Source organism: Theropithecus gelada, chromosome 8 (genome assembly GCF_003255815.1).
Source record: "Theropithecus gelada isolate Dixy chromosome 8, Tgel_1.0, whole genome shotgun sequence".
NCBI classification, from domain to species: Eukaryota; Metazoa; Chordata; class Mammalia; order Primates; family Cercopithecidae; genus Theropithecus; species Theropithecus gelada.
In genome coordinates, this window is record NC_037676.1 from 132,378,999 (window position 1) to 132,398,829 (window position 19,831).

Consider the following 19,831-nt stretch of genomic DNA (forward strand, 5'->3'; position numbering starts at 1 on the left):
CTGCCTGCCATTTCCTGACAATATGTGTGTCACTATCATACATGTACACAATAATGGCGAAAATCTGAGACTTCTCTCAGAGGTGCTTATGGCTTCTTGTGTAGAAAATCCAGTTTCACAAGTAAAACAGTAAAAAAAGTATATCATAGTGCTTAAGAATACCAGGTTTGCATCCTTGTTGTGACTCCTACTAGCTGTGTGACCTTATGTAAGTCATTCAACCTCTTTGAGTACCAGTTTCCTCATCTGTAAAATGGGAACATTGGCATCTTGCTCTCAGGGGTTCTGCAAGGATTCACTGAGATAAGCAAAACACCTAGCACGATTCTCAGTACAGTGAGAATACTCAACGTTAGCTGTTGCCAATACATAGCTAATATAGAGATATTTGAAAATAAAAGTTTGGGAGAAGGTGACTTCAATGTGATATAGAGGTTAGGGAGGATGTGGCTGAGTAGGAAGGAATGAAAATCATGTACCACATGTCAGTTGATTTCACATGTACCATTTTCTTTTTTTTTTTTTTTGAGACAGTCTCGCTCTGTCCCTCAGGCTAGAGTGTAATGGTGCAATTTTGGCTCACTGCAACCTCTGCCTCCCGGGTTGAAATGATTCTTCTACCTTATCCTTCTGAATAGCTGGGATTACAGGTGCCCCCCACCTCGCCCAGCTAGTTTTTGAATTTTTAATAGCGATGGGGTTTCACCATGTTGCCCAGGCTGGTCTCAAACTCCTGACCTCAAGTGATCCACCCACCTCAGCCTCCCAAAGTGCTGGGATTACAGGCGTGAGCCACCGTGCCATAGCAAGAGGTTTATTGACCCATTTTTTTAGGATAAGGAAACTATGAATCAGAATAGTAAAGGGACTCAGTGTGAGATTGTCCAGGCTGTGAGCGGCAACAGTGATACAAAATGTGGACTCCACGCCCCCTACTCTCTCCATAACGTCTATGGTGCTTATATACCTGGACCTTATAGGAAAGGTAGTACTTTGGCAGTGACATCTAGGAGAGCAAGAGGGGGCTTTCCAGGTAGAGAAAACAGCATAGGTAAAAGCAGCTCAGCGGTAGGAAAAATCACTTTGGGAATACGTGTTTTATGTGTGTATGTGAGTGTGTCCACAGGGGTTAAGGTTTTGCAATAAGTAGATCATTTTATGTTCTACAGGAAGAGAAAGGATGTTGTAAATGATCGTTCATATATGGAGATAAAAACCTGATGAGCCACAATCGCAGCAAATGTCATTCCCTGGGAGCCGCTGGACATCCTCAATAATGGCTTTTGTCAGGTCTTCCAGGCTGTTCTCTCCCGCACTCTGTTCTCCACGGAAGGCCATGGTTAGGGCCTCTTCTTTGCTATTTGTCAATACTGATATCCATCTGTTGGCAAAAACATAAGAAGAAAAAGGCCTTTATAAGAGCGTGGCCTTTTTTTTTTTTTCTTTTTGGCACTGCAAAAAAAAAAAAAAAAATCTACTTTTGTCAAGTAATTCCAAAAGAGAAGCCCCCTTCCAAAACAGCAATAAAGTGATGAAAAACAAAGAAATCAAACTTGAAGGAAGATGAGAGTTAAAGAATGGAAAGCAACACATAGGGGAAAATGAGAGAGATGAGAGGAGCAGACGAGAAAAGTAAAAAAATCAATATAACTGAGGACTTGAACGAATATACAAGAAGACTGCATTTCTGTGTGGGCATACTGAATAAATGGAATGTTGGAATGGAGAGGACTCAGTGAGGGACCTATCCAATGCAAGGATGAGAAAGAAAGAATGAGAAATGGAGAGAGGCCAGGAAAAGGAGTTTAGCAAAAGGTATATGTTTTCTGCAAGTCCATGTCAGTGGGGACACTTAACAGTGAAAGTGAAGGGATATTTCATTAGCAGCCATAAAAACTTATACTTACGAAAAAGGCATATTAACATGGAAACATGATGACATTTATAGTATTAAATGAAGACTGCAGATTATTTACTTATATACAGTATGACTAACATATGTCCCAAACAAAATAACCCTTTGTTACTAAAATAACCTAAAAATCCAACAACAGGGAGTTGATTAATAAGGCATGAAATAACCACAAAGCAGAACAGTTAAGTAGGCATTAAAGTGTACATTTTCAAATAATTTTTGGGTGACACTGGATAAATGCTCATAATACAGTGTTTTGTGAAATCAACAACAAAAAAACCTATTATATGATTGATATGGTTTGGATTTGTTTCCCCACCCAAATCTCATCTTGAATTGTAATCCCCATAATCCCCACGTGTCTGGGCAGAGACCACTGTGGGAGTGATTGGATCAAGGCGGCAGTTTCCCCCATGCTGTTCTCATGACAGTGAGTGCGTTGAGATCTGATGGTTTTATAAGGGGCTCTTCCCTCTTTGCTCCACACACTTCTCTCTCCTGATGCCATGTGAAGAAAGACGTGTTTGCTGCCCTTCCACCATAATTGTAAGTCTCCTGAGGCCTCCCCAGCCATGTGGAACTGTGAGTCATTTAAACTTCTTTCCTTTATAAATTACCCAGTCTAGGGTGTTTCTTTATAGCAGGGTGAGAACGGACTAATATAAGATATAATCCCATATTTAAATATATGTATGTATTAAAGGCTAAAAGGAATTTCACCAATATGTCAATAGTGGTTGTTTCTGAGTGATTTTCTATAGAAAACAACTGATAGAGTAATTGCTCGACTTTGTGCCTTTCTGTAATTTTTCAAAACTATAATGAGCTTGTATTACTTTCATGAATGAGAAAAAAGCCAAATTTATTTCTTAAGAAGAAAATAAAAAACATTTCCAAACCACTGTTAATTTTTTAAGTTACTACATAGACAGCTAATGTTTATTCTCAACAGACAATACAGAGGTTCAGAACTGAGTCTCTCATTTTTTTGTATATCGCTGAATGAAATGGATATGAAACAAAGCACTATACAAAAGACTTGGAATAAGCAATAGTGAGAGCATAATAATTAAAAACCAAATTATGTTTTTGGAGTATGTGAACAATGCAAGTCACACCTTTGACTCTAGGTGGCGCTCACTTTCACTATGTTGGGAGAAATACACATATCACAGCTTAACTTCTACTGTGATGCAGAAAACTGAACATTTCAAAACCAACGGTCTAGGAATTCACATGCAGAAGGAATGGGGGGATTTTATACCTTTCAGAATATTAAAACAGTATTTTTATATCAGTTAGTTTGATGTTAGAAACTAGAAATTGCTTTGTTAAAAACAAATCAAGAACCTGGGTTCAACAGGACTGACCACTGCATTTTATCAGCGGCACTGTTACTGGATTTTTCACATGACTGCAAAGCCTCTATTTTGCTTTCCTCAGGCATTATAGCATTTGGTTAACATTGGCCAGTATCTACTATGTACCAAATACTTACAATTTTTAACATATAAATTGAACAGCCCAAATTTGAAATCCAAAACAGTTGTGGTCCCAAGCATTTCAAATAAGGGATACTCAACCTGTAGAGTCTTCCAACATGCCTCTAAGTTAGGGTTTATAATACTTTATAGATGAGGAAACTGAAGTTATATGACTTGCCTAAGGTCCTAGCCTGGATTGTGTCAGACCAGATGGGAATAAGAAAACACTTCTGTTGATTCACTTTTTCAGAGTTCCTTCCATTTGCCTCTTTACTCAGGAGCTCATGACAAATAAATAAAGAAGTTTGTCATGATAATCAGAAAAAGTATATTTCAAGGATAATTTTCTAGAGAAAATAATTCAAATTTGGTGGAAAGAAATGGCTAAATTTCAAAAGGACCAAGAATCACAGTGATAATTTGTTGACAACATTTTTTAACTTTTAAATTATTTTCAAGTAAGCATACTCAAAAGCATAAAGAATGAATAACTGTATTTTAATACTTTAAAAGTAGTTTTGAGTTTTATAAGATAAAAAATAACTTGGCACTGTACTAAGGGCTTTACATATCTTATCCTCTCAAAATTCTGCAATCGAGGTACATAATCGCATCTTACTGATGAGAAGCCTGAAGCCAGATGATCTGCCTAAGGTTAAAAAACCACTAACCACCGTAGTGCATGTATGTAGTCCCAGCTACTGGGGAGGCTGAAGCGGGAAGATCACTCCAGCCTAGGAGTTCAAGTCCAGCCTGGGCAACAGAGAGAGATCTCGTTTAAAAAAAGCCACGCTCACACCTGTAATCCCAGCACTTTGGGAGGCTGAGGCGGGCAAATCACGAGGTCAGGAGATTGAGACCACCCTGGCTAACATGGTGAAACCTCATCTCTACTAAAAATACAAAAAAATTAGCCAGGCGTGGTGGCGGGCCCCTGTAGTCCCAGGTACTCGCGAGGCTGAGGCAGCAGAATTGCTTGAACCTGGGAGGCACAGGTTGCAGTGAGTCGAGATCGCGCCACTGCACTCCAGCCTGGGCGACAGAGCGAGACTCCATCCAAAAAAAAAAAAAAGCCAGTAGCCAGCAGAGCCTGGACAAGAAGCCAAATGAGTCTAACATGCATCTGCTCTTTGTGAACTTTCCTCAGTGAGAATAAATTTTTTCATTCAATTTCATTGAACATTTTCATATGAAAAATAAACTCAGTGACGCAGCAAAACTGCCTCTATGTAACCTGGAGGTAAGTGAAGAACTAAGGCTTCCCTCGGGGGCATGTGCTTTCTTTGTGAATTGCCATTACCTCCTACAGCACCAAAACAAAGTTCCCCTCTCACCACCAGCACCCAAAGAGAAAGCAGGCCGGGCACTGTAGCTCACGCCTGTAATCCCAGCACTTTGTGGGACCGAGGTGGGAGGATGGCTTGAGCTCAGGAGTTTGAGGCCAGCCTGGGTAACAGCAGCAAGACCTCATGGCTACTAAAAAAAAAAAAAAAAAGAAACAAACATTAGCTGGGAGTGGTGATGTATGCTTGTAGCACTAGCTACTTCGAAGGCTGAAACAGGAGGATCACCTGAGCCTGGGAGACTGAGGCTGCAGCTGAGCTATAATCATGCCACTGCACTCCAGCATGTGTGACAGAGTGAAACCTTGTCTCCAAAACAAAATTGCAAAGTGCAAAATGTACAACTTCAGGATGGGCCACGTAATCCTTTTACTGAAAAATGTTAAGTCTCATGGGCAGGAAACGAATCTCTAACAAAACTGGGACTGAATTACCTGTTAAGTCCTAAGAGTAAATAAAATATTGAAGGCCTGAGTTTCAGTCATAAGGGAAAACAAAGTGGTTGTGTTCCCGCCTCACCCAAATTACTCACCTGTGTTCCACTTAGGGTTTTGAGAAAGGGAAATGAGGAGGAGAGAATGAAATCAGATAAGGAGAAACAATATTCCAAGGTGACTGTGGAATTCTGTCTGGGTTCAAATCCTAGCTTACCGGACTGTTACCATGTGCACATTATGCCTCTGTTTCCTCATTTGCAAACTAGGGACAAAAGTCCCTACTTTCTGGGGTTGTGAGGATTAATAAGACATGAAGTGCATTTAGCACATAACATCTCAATAACTATTACCCATTTTTATTATAAATAGTACCTCTCTCTGAATCTGTGGGTGGAGGGCCAGGCCTCTGACTTCTTCCTTTCTCATTGACTTCTAGTCACCTTTCAGTCCACCAACTCTATACCCATAACACCAAGTCATCAATCACTTCCTTCCAATTCCATCCTGTTTCTGTGCCATCAGAGCCTCCTGCCTGGAGCATACAGTATTTACAACCCTCCTCTACGTTCATGAGCCAGTTCAGGCCAGTTCAGATGACTTGGAAGTCATCTTTGAGCAACAACCCCAGGAAGCCATGAGGGTGTGTGTCCCGAGTCTATTCCTCCAGCACATGGCCTCCTCTGCCCTTACTCTTAGCACCTGCACTATGTTGCACCTATGACAGCCTCCTGCAGTAGAGATACAGTTCCTTCAGGGCAGGGGCTCCGTCTAACTTAATGTTGTATTCTCAAGGCTTTGCATAGTCTTGGCATACAGCTGGCATTCATTAAATATTCAAATAATGAATGGCTAATTAGACCTTTCTCCTCATTTTCCTTTGTCTTTCTACCTTCTCTCTGAGTTTTCTTTCCCCACCCTGTTCCTCCCACCTCCGTATCTTTTCTACCCATATTCTCTGCTCTTTCTGATCCTTTATCATTTCTCCTTTGAAATGGGAAAAGAGTAAAATTCCCCAGAGAAGACTGTGTGTGTGTGAGCAATAACAAAAGCAAGTAAGCGACTGGGAGACAGAAAAGAGGTGAGTGTAAGGCAAAAAGGGTATGAGCGGAATTCTGTGGCTCTCCAGAAATAAGAGAGGAACACAGCATGTATTCTGTGCCACTGATGGGACAGGAAGTTTGATAGTTTATCAAACTCGGTCCAAATTACCCCGAGTTCTCATTAGAAATAAAAAAAAAAAAAAAAAAAAGTGAACACGAATTGCCCACTTTAACAAAAACATCCCTCTCCCAAGCAGCTGAGATTTGTAATAGTCACACACTGCCTTTTTCAGTCTAGGCAGGCTACAGGAAAGAGGAGGGAATATAGATGGCTCAGGACCAGGGCTAGTGTTTTAAAAAAGGGGCTAGGGACTATCTAAGGTTGCATACCTGGTCATGTAAGTGCAAAACTCCAACCCAGGAGTATGTGATACCAACCTGGTCCTTCCCACTGTATCAAGTTCCTTTTTATTGACTCTGTTCACCCCAGTGAAAGGCACAGGCCAGTGTTCCTTACTTCAGGGCCCGGCTCTCCTGCTCCTCCTACAGTAATGGTCAAGTGTCCAGGTAGGCTGGCTGATATGTTTGGCCACCGAAAACTGAGCAAAGGCCCCTCCTGAGGGCAGGGGATGTGATTAAAAGACGCATAAGGCACGGTCCTTGTCCTCAAAAAGCCCTTGGTCTCTAGAGGGCTGCAGACATGCACCACAGGATCACAGAAGGGTATGAAGAGACCACGGGCAGAGAGTAGGGAGCTATAACCCCAGAGAGGGTGAGGCTTGAGCAGAATCTTGCAGGAGGTACCAGAACTTACTGAGTAGACAAGAGGGAGAACCACAGACAGAGAAGAGCAACATGGCCCACAGGCAAGAAAGAAGCATGGAGCCACCAGGCAAGGTTCTTACAAATGAAAAGAAAATGTTAATGTATATTAGAAAGAGAGAGGTGCTTTTTCAATCCAAGGTATTGCACCTTTATTTCAAAACTACTTACGCTACATAATCCTGCTCATCTTCCGCCTGAAAGTGATATGTTCTATTATCTAAAACAAAAAAAAAAATAAGTGAAACCTTAGAAAGCAGGGTACTTTCAAGTATAACACAGATTTAAGTTCCTGGAAAGAAAACCAACCCAGTAAAAGTAGAACTTTAATATTATTTTAGTTCTACACCATTATGTACCAGGTGCCTTGTGTATATTATTGCTAATCTTCACAAAAGCCCTATCTGTTTCTCATTTTACAGACATGAGGCTCCAAGAGGTTCAGTGACTTACACAAGGTCACACAGCAATAAAACAGCTACATGATTCATTTTGTCAAGATTATTTTTCTTAAGCGCAACAAGAATACAATGAAATAACCACAAATACCATGCAAACATCTGACACTGCTTTTGAATAAATAGTGAGGAGAGGGGAAGGTCCTATTTGATCCAAATGGATTTCTATGACAAACTGGAGAGTGACAGCTAATTCAGTATTTTCTGTTTCATTTTCAATTCAACTATTACTGTTTTTTTCTTTTTTTTTTTAAAACCCTCCTTTTCAGAAATGATTCATTTACTGTTCCCCATGTGTTCTGAGACTTAACCACGGGGTAGCCCCAACACCCCTGACACTAGGAATACTATGCCCCAGATGTTGGGGCTGCTCTCTGGTTGAATCAGGTTGCAGGAAGAAAGGCTCAATCTCTGCTATCCATGTAAGGGAAGGAGTGACCTAACTTGGATACTCTGGGCAGGGTGTACATGAGGGAAGCTCTTTCTCAATATATTCAGGTCAAACTAACACATCCTGAGCACCTCCTGTGTGACTAGGCTAGGCAATCACACCCTTCATCTCCCCTGGAGAGAGAGACAATGTGTATGTCAAAGAACACACCATGCCTAATATTATAGCTCATGACTGTCATCCTAACACTTTGGGAGGTCAAGGCAGGAGGACTGCTTAAGCCTAGGAGTTTGAGACCAGCCTCCGCAACATACAGATCCTGCCTCTACAAAAAAATTAAAAATTAGCCAGATGCGGTGGCGTGCACCTGTAGTCCCAGCTACTTGGGAGGCTGAAGCAGGAGGATCACTTGAGACCAGGAGGTTGAGGCTGCAGTGAGCTGTGACTGAACCACTGCACTCCAGCCTGGGTGACACAGTGAGGCCCTGTCTCAAAAAAACAAAAACAAAACCCAAAAACAAAACAAAACAAAAAAGAACATGCCATGGGTGGCAGTGCCTGAGAGCTTTGGCTGAATCTCTGCTTTATTGCTGTGTGATCTTCTTTAGGTCACTGAACCTCTTGGAGTCTCAGTTTTTTCTTCTCTAAAATGGAAAACCGATAGGGCTTTCGTGAGGATTAGCAATAATGTATATAAGGTACCTGGCATGTAACAGATGCTCTATAACTGACAACTATTATTAATAACCTATAGATTCTCATAACTAGGGATTCTTGGCTTTTTGAAGTCATAAAAGAATTCAAAATTTTCATATTTCTTTCTCATCAATAACTCAAGAAATCTCTTGGTAATGAAAATCACAGGGAATCTAAACTTCATACAGATGCTGCAGAAGGCAGCTTCGACTACACCTAAAGAGCCTCATGACTGATTTTATCTTTTGGGTCAGGACTGTTCACACAACTGCATCAGAAGGGTTTCAAAGGGCAGGAAAATATTTCTGTGCTTCTATATATAGGTCATCCACTTTGGCTGTGGGTCTGCCTTGCTGGACTGTGATAGAGAAGGAAGGATACTTAAGATTAGTGTTGCAGGATTTCAGGATATTCATGAGAGTCACTTCATTGGCACTGTCATCCTCTCTTTACAAAGAGGTGTCCTCTCAGCTACAGTGTGGGTCGGTAAGCATACCCATGGGAACCAGTACAAGCACAGGTAGCTGGCCTAGAGGAACATCTCCCCCCAACTCTTTACACACTGTGAGGGCACAGGCTATAACTGGCTGTGCGGTGGGTCGCTCATTACACTCTCTCATCACAGGAGAAGAGCAAACTCTGAACCATGAAGTAGAAGGGTGACAGGGTGCAGTGCCATCAATTCATGGAGGTTGAAGGCAGTTCTGCTTGGAAGCAAGTAAATGATTTTTCCTTTAAGAGTTAGATTTTGCAGGGATATAACTCTGGGCAAATGTGTTGTACAGATATAAGGCACATCTGCATTCCCAAGTCTACATCTGTGCTTCTTAACCACAGGTACACATTACAATCACCTCAATCACCTAGCAGCTTTTTTTTTTTAAACTACGTCTGGGCCTTATACCAACAACTATAACTCAGTAGTTCTAAGATAGAAAATGGGAATACACTTAGAAACATCTCTCCAAGGGGATAAAGCTGTGTACTCACAGTCAAGCACTGGTCTAGTTCAATGTACAAATCCTAGATTCTATTCTATTGCTGGTCAGATCTGACACTGCTATGCCTTGTCAACTGCCAAGTGGGCTCAGTGGAAATTAAGAGACCTGGGGCATCTTTCTAGAGCAGCACATGCAGGAATAACAAAAAACTGTTCCAATGCCAACTCTGAGGAGTCCCGCTTGGAAAGCTGCTGACCTGGAGAATGGAAATGTGTAGGTGTCAGAAGCCACGATAACTAACTCAGAGAGAGAAAAAGGACTCACGTGATATCAGGTCAAAAGATTTTTTGTCTTCGGCATTAGGTTTTACTTGGCAGGTAAGAAGGTTCAATTTAGCTGGTTGCCTGTTAGACTGGAAAAAAAGAGAAAATAGAGAAGTTATATACAGCTCCACTCTCTTGTCTGCAGGTTCAGTGCCCTGCACGGCAGGTATGCAGTTCACAAGGCCTGCTCAGTGATACAAAAATACATTTTCAGCAATGAAGAAACAGACATCTGAGCATTGTTCCAAGTTTGCTGCCAGAAGACAACAGATCTGTAGGTTTCTGCCCTCAAATATAAGCTGGTAAGTTTAGTACAGTTTTATTTATCCCACTTGAATTCTGAATCTCATTAAAGATGGAAAACAATTAGGTGTCCTACTAAATATCTTTAAACTGTGCATAAATATCCTGGTGATTTTTCAGAAGAGAATAAAAAATAATCCACCTCACTTCCAATGAACAGTGGGCATGGTCCATGGAAATGCACCTTTCTGGAACCTACACATACCTAAGCACCAACAGTTGGCACTTTTAATGCTGCATCTTACTGCGAAAAGTTTGCTAAGCTATATTTCATTTATTCATTCAAAATGACCCCAGTAATCAATCATCCCCAAATTGATCTCCCAGGTATCCACGGATTTAACAAATTTTGGTTGTGATGCAAAATTTACATTACTTCTCTCAGAAGTATAATGACAATTACTACCTGTGAGGCAATGCTTAATGAACCCCAATATCTAGAGAGAGAGAAAATTTGATAAGGATTCCATATAACTTATCAGCAAATCTCTTGGTCACACATATAAAACAGACCCTACAGTATCTAGATAGTCACGCTAACTTAGGAATCTCACCACATATTCACACTGGTCAAAACACTCTCCTGCCTGCCCATGTCCAAGGTCACATGCTGGACAATGGCTGATACTGGGATCCCTCCTTCCTGCAGAAGCTGACCAAGGAATGAAATGTTTGAGTGCCTGGGCTGGGCTGTGCTCGAACACGAGAAGCCTGGAGAAATAAGCAACGAAACTCTTTAGTTGGATCTATGTCTCTGTTTCAATTGAGAGCTGTGGTTCTGAAAATCCTAGTACCAGGAGCATCTCCAGCTGAGGAATTAAAATTTTTAGGGAAAAGAGAGGGGGAGGGAGTTAGAGACAAGTCACATCAGTAAGCCTGAAACAACAGAGATGGCATACAAACAAGACAACTTCAATGACACACTGCTACCTCTCTTAAATAATAGGCATTAAACAATTTCTATTTATCTTCCTGTGTTCGCTGGACCATTGTTCAAGATCTTTCTCCCTCTATGATTTCAATGAGATTACACACAGAAAACAATGCCCTTTGTCACGTATCTATCTGTTTCAAAGCAAACTGCTTTGGGGGAGGAAGTAAGAGACCCCAGGGGATTCCGTGTTCAATGCATGTACCTTTGATTTAGAAATGGAACCAGAAGTCAAGTACAAGAGAATTTTGCCTAAGAGGAAACATTGCTTGGGAAGATTCCTATACTCCAGAACTTGTCACCAAACCTAGAAGGGGAGGCAGGAGCTTGTGGGCCTGCAAATTTCTCTTAGAAAACAGCTGAAGAGCCGGATGAGGTGGCTCAGGCCTGTAATCCCAGCACTTTGAAAGGCTGAGGTGGGCAGATCACCTGAGGTCGGGAGTCTGAGACCAGCCTGACCAACATGGAGAAACACTGTCTCTACTAAAAATACAAAATTAGCCCAGCGTGGTGGCGGGCACCTGTAATCCCAGCTACTCGGGAGGCTGAGGCAGGAGAATCGCTTGAAATTGGGAGGTGGAGGTTACAGTGAGCAAGACAGCACCACTGCACTCCAGCCTGGGCAACAAGAGCAAAACTCCGTCTCAAAAAAAAAAAACAAAACATCTGAAGTTTGGGTTGCTAAAGGCCTCAGAATCCAAAATCAGAATCTGCAGCCACAAAGCAGGCTTAGCTCACTGTAAAAACAACTGTTAGTTCTACATCTCATCTTTTTGGATGTTGATAAAATTACTGACTTCCTCATATAAATGACAATGGCATATGACCACCTGAAAAGGCAGCGACCCAGTTAATGGTAAGGACAACTCTTGCTATGTTATTATGTTCCAATTTGGAAACCACATTTAAAGAAGGATGCAGAAAAGCTTAGGGAGATGAAGAGATGATTAAAAGGGTGGAAAATGGAAACTCTGAAGGTGAGTTAGAGGCGTTACTTAGTACAGAAGAGGGAAAGATAGGGGGTGACTTAATGACCATCTTCAAGTATATGCAGGTTGTTATTGGGAAGGTTGGGCAGCTGTTTTCCATTAGCTCAGATGAAAAGAAATGCACTCCAATTGTAGAAGATGATTTGGGCCAGACATAAGGAAGAACTTCCCAAGCTTAAGTTGATTATGCATAATAAGAGGTTTCAGGTTTCGTAAGTAGGGAAGGACTGCCTTTGAAAAATGTAATAATTTTTAAGCTGACCAGGCGTGGTGGCTTGTGCCTGTACTCCTAGCACTTTGGGAGGCTGAGGCAGGCGGATCACTTGAGGCCTGGGGTTTGAGACCAGCCTGGATAACGTGGCGAAACCCCGTCTCTACTAAAAATACAAAACTTAGCTAAGCATGACGGTGTATGCCTGTAATCCCAGCTACTCAGGAGGCTGAGGCAGGAGGATCACTTGAGCCTGAAAGGTGAAGGTGTAGTAAGCCAAAGTCACGCCATTGCACTCCAGCCTGGGCAACAGGGCGACAGAGCAAGACTCCGTCTCAAAAAAAAAAAAAAAAAAATTTAGTAATTTTTAGACCCTATTCACATCTGAACGTGACAGAAGGTTAACTTTATTTTTTAATTCTCCCAAAATCTAGGTTTCTGCGGTGTTTCTGAACAATCTTACCAACAGATACAACCAAGAGTAGATATAAATCTTAACAACAAAAAACAAAAAACAAAAAGCCATACACTCAGCTGAGTATTAACTGCATTCAGGCAAGTTAAACAGCACCATTTACCTCTCATTTCTTTCTTTTTCTTTCTCCTTTTTGTTTTTATTGAGATAGGGTCTCGCTTTGTCGGCCAGGCTAGAGTGCAGTGGGGTGATCATTAATCACTGCAGTCTCAACCTCCTAGCCTCAAGTGATCCTCCCACCTCACCTCAGCCTCCCAAGTAGCTCGGACTATGGATGCACACCATCACACCTTTTTTTTTTTTTTTTTTTTTTTTGGTATTTTTTGTGGAGACAGTTTCTCTCCATGTTGCCTAGGCTGCTCTTAAACTCCTGAGCTCAAGTGATCTGTCTGCCTCAGCTGGGATTACAGGCATGAGGCACCATGCTGGCCTCAGGTCTCAGCTCTCATTTCTTTCTTTAAAAAAAAAAACACAAAAAAAACTTTTAGGTTTGGGAGTACATGTGAATGTTTATTATGTAGGTAAACATAGGGGTTTGTTGTACCTATTATTTTATCACCTAGGTATTAGGCCAAGTACTCAATAGTTATCTTTTCTGCTCCTTTCCCTCGTCCCACCCTCCTCACCTCTCATTTCTAAGCAAGGACTATTTCAAAGTATTTTGCTGATAAGTAATTTATACCGTTTAAGTCATTCCATGATTGACCCACAACTTCAATGGTGATGACGTATGATGTTTATTCTCTTAGAAGTGTGTCAAATCTACTAGACTGACTTTTGCTATGTTAACATGAACCACATTTGACACAGGCACATCTTGCCTACCCACAGTGTTCTTCTCCAAACTAAGCTGCCAGTGAGGCACTTGACAAATGGCCATCACCCCAAATGTGACTTTGAGGAGCCAAGTACGCATAAGTTTTGACTATCTAAGCAGCTGACATACCCAGTGCTGACTGAGTCCATGAATACCAGAGGGGAGTGGTATGTTCCACAGAAGTCCAAAAACCAAGGCATTTGAAGCACAGAAATCACTACAGTAATAATTGTAACTTCAGACGTTTGTATAACTTTCCAAAATTTCAAAGCATTTTCTTGACATTCAGTACTAATTTATAGGTATATTGATTAGAGATGGTATAATCTTTCTTGGGATTTCAGCAGACTAAAAGTAAAACTGAATGATTTACTCTGGGCTACACCACAGTGGAACAGTTTAGGAAATGCTTTCATATTGTTTAAGTACAGGAGAGAAAAAAGAAAACAAAACAGAAGAGAAACTCTGCAAATGTCTACGTATCTACTGAGTCCTTGCTGTTGATTCCCATTCTGCTCAGAATAAACACACATCAGCGCCATGACCTCCAGGCACCAACTGCAGGCCCCTTCTCGCACTCAGCTCCTGTCACTCTGAGTTGTTCTTTGGCTGAGGAGGTGCACTGGTCCCTCCTGCTGCTCACACTCTCCTGCAGGCCCTCTAGGACTCTCATCAATCAGCACCTCCTTAGAGCGGGCGGTACCTGGCCTGACCACCTCCCCATGATGTTCCATTCTTATACACCCTGCTGTATTTTCTTTCTGGCTCTTATTGCTCCTTATCTGCTTCCTGTCTTCCTTCTCACTGAGGACACACACATTTTTCTCATTAAAATGTGTTTGGCACACATCAGGTACTAGCAATATCACGGCTCATGGCAGCCTTGACCTCCCAGGTTCAAGTTATTGTCCTACCTTGGCCTTCCTAGTAACCGGTACTATATGTGCATGGTACTATATGTGCACGCCACCACATGAGGCTAATTTTAAAAATACGTATTTTTTAGAGACAGGATCTCACTCTGCTGCCCAGGCTGGAATGCAGTGGTGCAATCATGACTCACTGCAGCCTTGAACTCTTGGGCTCAAGGCATCCTCCTGCCTCAGCCTCCCAAGTAGCTGGGACTACAGGCATGCCTCACCATGCCTGACTAATTTTTAAAATTTTTGTAGAGACGGGGTCTTGCTTTGTTGCCCAGGCTGGTCTTAAACTCCTGGCCTCAAGTGATCCTCCTGCTTCTCAAAGTGCTGGGATTATAGCCATGTACCACTGTGCCCAGCCCTCAATAAATACTTACTAAATTAATGACTACATTCCAGGCATTTTATGTCATATGCTATCTCATGTACTACCTACCCTAAAGAGGGAAGTCTTTAGTTTCTTTTACTAAGTGAAGAAATGAAGGCGCAGAGAGGTTAAGTAACATTCCTAAGCTCTCCCGGTGAGGAAATGGTTTGGATGGGTCAGAGCCCCCACTACTTCTCTTCTGCGTTCACTCTGCAGTCCAGCCTGGAAAGAAAGTAATCTGATATAGCCTGGGGAGTAACAGCTGGATGCCCAGCACACAAGAACATTTCCTCCTGATTACAGTAAGGGTTAGAAGTCAATGAAGCAAAAGCTCCAAAGATTAATTTCTATTTTAATATCTTCTTGGGTTATATGATTCTCCTCTAAGTACTTACTTTCATAATTGGGAAAAAGAGAAATTTTAGAAACCACTTTGAAATTCCTACTTACTCATTCATCATATATTTATTAAGCCTCTACCACATTCCAAACACATCTGAAAAACACACGGTCCATGACATTAAGCATCTGTGGAAACAGACCTGACTGCGTATGAGGCCCAGGAAGCCCATGGACCTGAGCTCAAGGGTGTGCACAAAAGAGGTAGGCAAGGTTCCACACAGGCAGCCTTAACCTTCAGAGAGGACTTGGAGAAGGGAACACGGACAAGCTGGGAAGTGTGAGGAGCAGGTCCAAAGGTCTGGGGCATAGGAGGGGATAAGCTGCAGGAGGTGACATTGAGCACACAGGAAGGGAGATTCTGCATGTGACACTAAAAAACTCACATTCCCATCCACGACTCTGGCAATCTACTGGAGAAAGTGGAGTGACCAGTTAGATCTGCATTTCACAGGGATGGTGGTGGGAGAGGTAGAGGAGGCAGAGAGAGGCTGAGAGAGTAAGGAAGATAAGCAATGAAATGAGGAGGGCCTGAATTAGAGCTATGTACAGTAGTGGTGCTGGTGGCCAGAGGCTTAAGACAGCTAGAAAAGGAGGCTTTTAATGCATCATTCCACAAGTAACCTTTACCTAGTATGTGAATTACTCCGTCCAGGAACTTGAATGGTGAGTGGAGGGAGGAACACATTGTTCCTGAAGGCTCTCTTGAGCAGCATCTCTGTCAAAAGCTACAAGAACTTCTCTAAATATTGTTATGACACGTTTCAAAACCGACGATTCTACAACTCTGTTCCTTCAAACTCTGAGGCTTGTCCTTTTATAGGTTTTACTTCTCATTAAAATAAAACACATTCATAGAAGAAAATGAGACAGAGATAGTACAAAGAAGAAACCAAACATTAGTTGTTAATCTCACTTTTACATGCAGCAATAATCACTGTTAATACCTTAATTTTACCAAGATGTGTCTTTTTTTTTTTGACATATGTTGGTTCAACTTGTATACACTGTTTTGTAAACTGTTTTTCCCAATTAACAATATACACAGAAGTCTTCATTTTACACCCCCTCCCCCACACACCCTCAGACAAAAGGAAAACTTATTCAAGTTTCTGATTTTTGAAAATGTTTCAATCAGGAAAGCTCTGGGTACATTTCATAAAGGGAAGTGATGAAGATATCCCTCTGACATAATAAAAAGTGGATGTTCAGCTAGGAAAATCATCAAACGTGTAAGTAGAAATGCATGCAGAAACAGAATACATTAATTCCAATTAATGTTTCTGTGTTTCCTAAAAGAAAATAAACACCGCACATTTGTCTTTAGACAGCTTAGTGTGCATCATGGTTCCAGTGTTGTTGCTGGAAGTGTAAAGTTGTTAGCACAGGCATATTTCTCAGTTAGCAGAAAACAGCTGCTACTGGAATTAGTACCCAGAAATGAAATTATTTCCTCCCATCATCTTACTGAATTGCTCTGCTTTACAAACAAGAAGTGAACATAATTAAGTACTTGAAAAATAGGCCTGACCCATCCAGGATGAGGCTGACGAGCGGAGAGAGGTAAAAATGACAAAGCTCTCTTCACTTCCTATGCTAGTGCCTGAAAGCAGAGCTGCTCAGACCATTACGGTCATTTCAAAGTTTTCATTCAATAAATATTTAGACACCTACTGTGCCCTACAGGGACATACATTTTTGGCATACGATCAATAACCTCAACAACCTCCTGGCAAGAAATTAAGGTACCTGCTGAACACTTACCACTGCAGAGAGATCTTATCTCCAGAATTTTAGCAATCAAGACTGTTGGCTTTTGACCTTCCAGACAGATAAAAAGGTAACAGTTTTTTAAAAAACTGAGCACCTAAACTGCTAGGTACATTATATGAATTCTATTATTTAATTTTTGCAATGACTCTGTGAGTTAGGTACTGTTCCCAAACCCATTTCATAAATGAGGTAACCAAGGATCAGGAAGGTGAAGTAAACTAACCTATGTTTCACAAAAAATAAATGCCAAAGCTGAATTCTAAACAAATCTCTTCTCACTTATCACACTGTTTCTCTGTCAAGACAAGCCCTTGGAAAACTTACAAAGTCAGTCAAAATATGGCTTTACTGTTTTGCCTTTTCTGGTTCTTACTGCCCTTAAATGGCCAGTTCCCTCATTTTCCCTCCAGATGCACGTTCCAAACCCCAAACTTACTACTCTGTGGCCACAACTAAAGCTCTCACATCCCTTGCATGATCCTTCAGACAGCGAAGAAGATAAGTAGCGATTATCTAACTGAAGTAATTCATTCTAGAGTGGATGACTGAATTCCCTTAACCCTCCCAACCATTTTATTAATTTTTTTGTCAAACATTTATCACTGTATCTCCCAACCATTTTAATTAAAGGACTCATTTCCAGTTGGCATGTATATGTGATAAAGAAATATTTGAAAACGGAGATCTCCAAGAAAATGTCTTTTCTTGCAGCCAGGAATCTGTTACCTTACTTTTGAGAGGATGTTCCACTCAAATCAACATTAAACAATCAATGCTACAATGCAAATAGAAAAAAAGAGCTTACTGGGGTTCCTGCTAAGACGCAGGGCTGATGTTACTGTATCCAATGAATGTGCTAGTCATCCACCCAGACACTTCTGCAAATACATACTGAGTACCTACTATTTGATAGTATATAGAATTTGGGCCAGTACAGGAAGAATTTTTAAATTCACATTTCCTATTTAACTACAGTGGCCACTTTATGTCATGTTTTCCAACAACGGTACATAAAACAAAAACCTTTGGAATATTTGTATAAAATGCATTAATTTGATAGTAAAACATCTGAGTTGTGGTTTTTTTTTTTTTTTTTTTTTACGGAGACTCACTCTGTTGCCCTGTTGCCCAGGCTGGAGTGCAGTGGCGTGATCTTGGCTCACTGCAACGTCCACCTCCTGGGTTCAAGTGATTCTCTTGCCTCAGCCTCTCAAGTAGCTGGGATTACACGCACATGTCACCACACCCGGCTACTTTTTTGTATTTTTAGTAGAGATGAGGTTTCACCACGTTAGTCAGGCTGTTCTTGAACTCATGACCTTGTGAATGGCTGAGACAAAATGTGTTTGAGGCTTTTATTAGCCTCACACAGAAAGGGCAGTCTTTAAAGCAAGGGCATCATCATGTTGATGAGAACACAGCATTTACTCATGCCGGGCTCCATGCCATGTGTTTTACATATACTTGCTCACTTAATTCTCATAACCACCCTACAACTAAGTACCACTATTATTACTATTTGAGAGATGAGGAAAATAAGGCACCAAAAGGTTAACTCTGCCTTAAGGTCACAGCTATTAACAACAGAACATTAGGTCAAAGTAAAACTTTTTTTTTTTTTTTTTTTTTTTTGAGATGGGGTCTCACTCTGTCGCCCAGAGTGGGTACGGTGGTGTGATCTCGGCTCATTGCAACCTCTGCCTCCTGGGCTTCAGTGATCCTCCGGCCTCAGCCTCCCAAGGAGCTGGTATAACAGGCGTGCACCACCACACCTGGCTAAGTTTTGTGTTTTTTTTTTTTTTTTCTGTAGAGATGGCGTTTTGCCATGTAGCCCAGGCTGGTCTCGAAGTCCTGGGCTTAAGCCTCAGACTCCCAAAGTGCTGGGATTACAGGTGAGAGCCAATGTACCTGGCCTAAAACATTTTTAAGAAATCTATTATTTCTTATATTAGGAATGTGGGCAGGAAGTAACATGACAGCTGATGTCAAACTGCAGGTTCCTTGGTTTCATAGATTCAAATTTGTAAATCAAGACTTTAAAAAAGCCTTTTTACCCCTTAGTAAAAGTAAAAAAAAAACACTTTTTACCCCTTAACATATACCTTCGTATATGCTAAGAACCAACAGCATATACTGCAACCAAATGGTCACACTTTATAAATTTCTGGGCTCTAAATTAATGAGGTTTTATTCTACTCACTTGCCTACTAGAATTAGAATCACACTGGAAGCATGCAAAATGACACACACTGTGTCAGACCTCCAAGGCAAGGTTTAAAAACCTCAATCCTCACAAGCTGTGAGTCCTGTGGTTTTGATCTGTAACCTCTTCTATATTTTAATTCTTCAATTTTGTCCTCCCTTCTTCAATTATGGAACACGTTCCTTGAAGGAGTTTCTACTAATCTCTGTTCAACATGAAAGCCAGAGAGATTTATTTGGCAGGTCCTCAAATCCTAGGCAGTATCAGTACCACGACACCCTTGCTATTCCAGAGGATTTGCCAGACTTAAAAATCAAAAGTGCATTGCTTGCTATCTGCTGAAGCCCAAATGAGAAACTGCTACAAAACACCTGACTTTAATGGAGCCGCATGCTGGGAACCGAGGTTTCTTCCAGTTTGGAGGCAATGTGATACTCTGTTAATTTGGAAAAGGAATTTATTCATACTTTAAGGTACATGGTAGAGTGGAGGGAAAAGTCTGATTTTGGGGGCAATCAGATCTGTGTTTGAGTCTAGGCCCAGGCACACATTAATACTGCCATGAGCAAGTATCGTGGCTCTTCTGAGTCTCA

General features: G+C 41.3%; 1 protein-coding gene across 5 annotated transcripts in view; it reads right to left on the reverse strand.

Moving 5' to 3' along the window:
- ASAP1 (ArfGAP with SH3 domain, ankyrin repeat and PH domain 1) overlaps window positions 1-19,831 on the reverse strand; it is a 399,692-nt gene that overhangs the window by 80,116 nt on the left and 299,745 nt on the right. For all 5 annotated transcript variants that reach the window (XM_025393739.1, XM_025393735.1, XM_025393737.1 and 2 more), the window contains 3 exons: window positions 9,852-9,939; window positions 7,213-7,261; window positions 1,218-1,381 (listed from right to left, as the gene is read on the reverse strand). In XM_025393739.1, coding sequence (XP_025249524.1) covers window positions 1,218-1,381; window positions 7,213-7,261; window positions 9,852-9,939 — 301 coding nt within the window. The remainder of the gene's footprint in view (window positions 1-1,217; window positions 1,382-7,212; window positions 7,262-9,851; window positions 9,940-19,831) is intronic.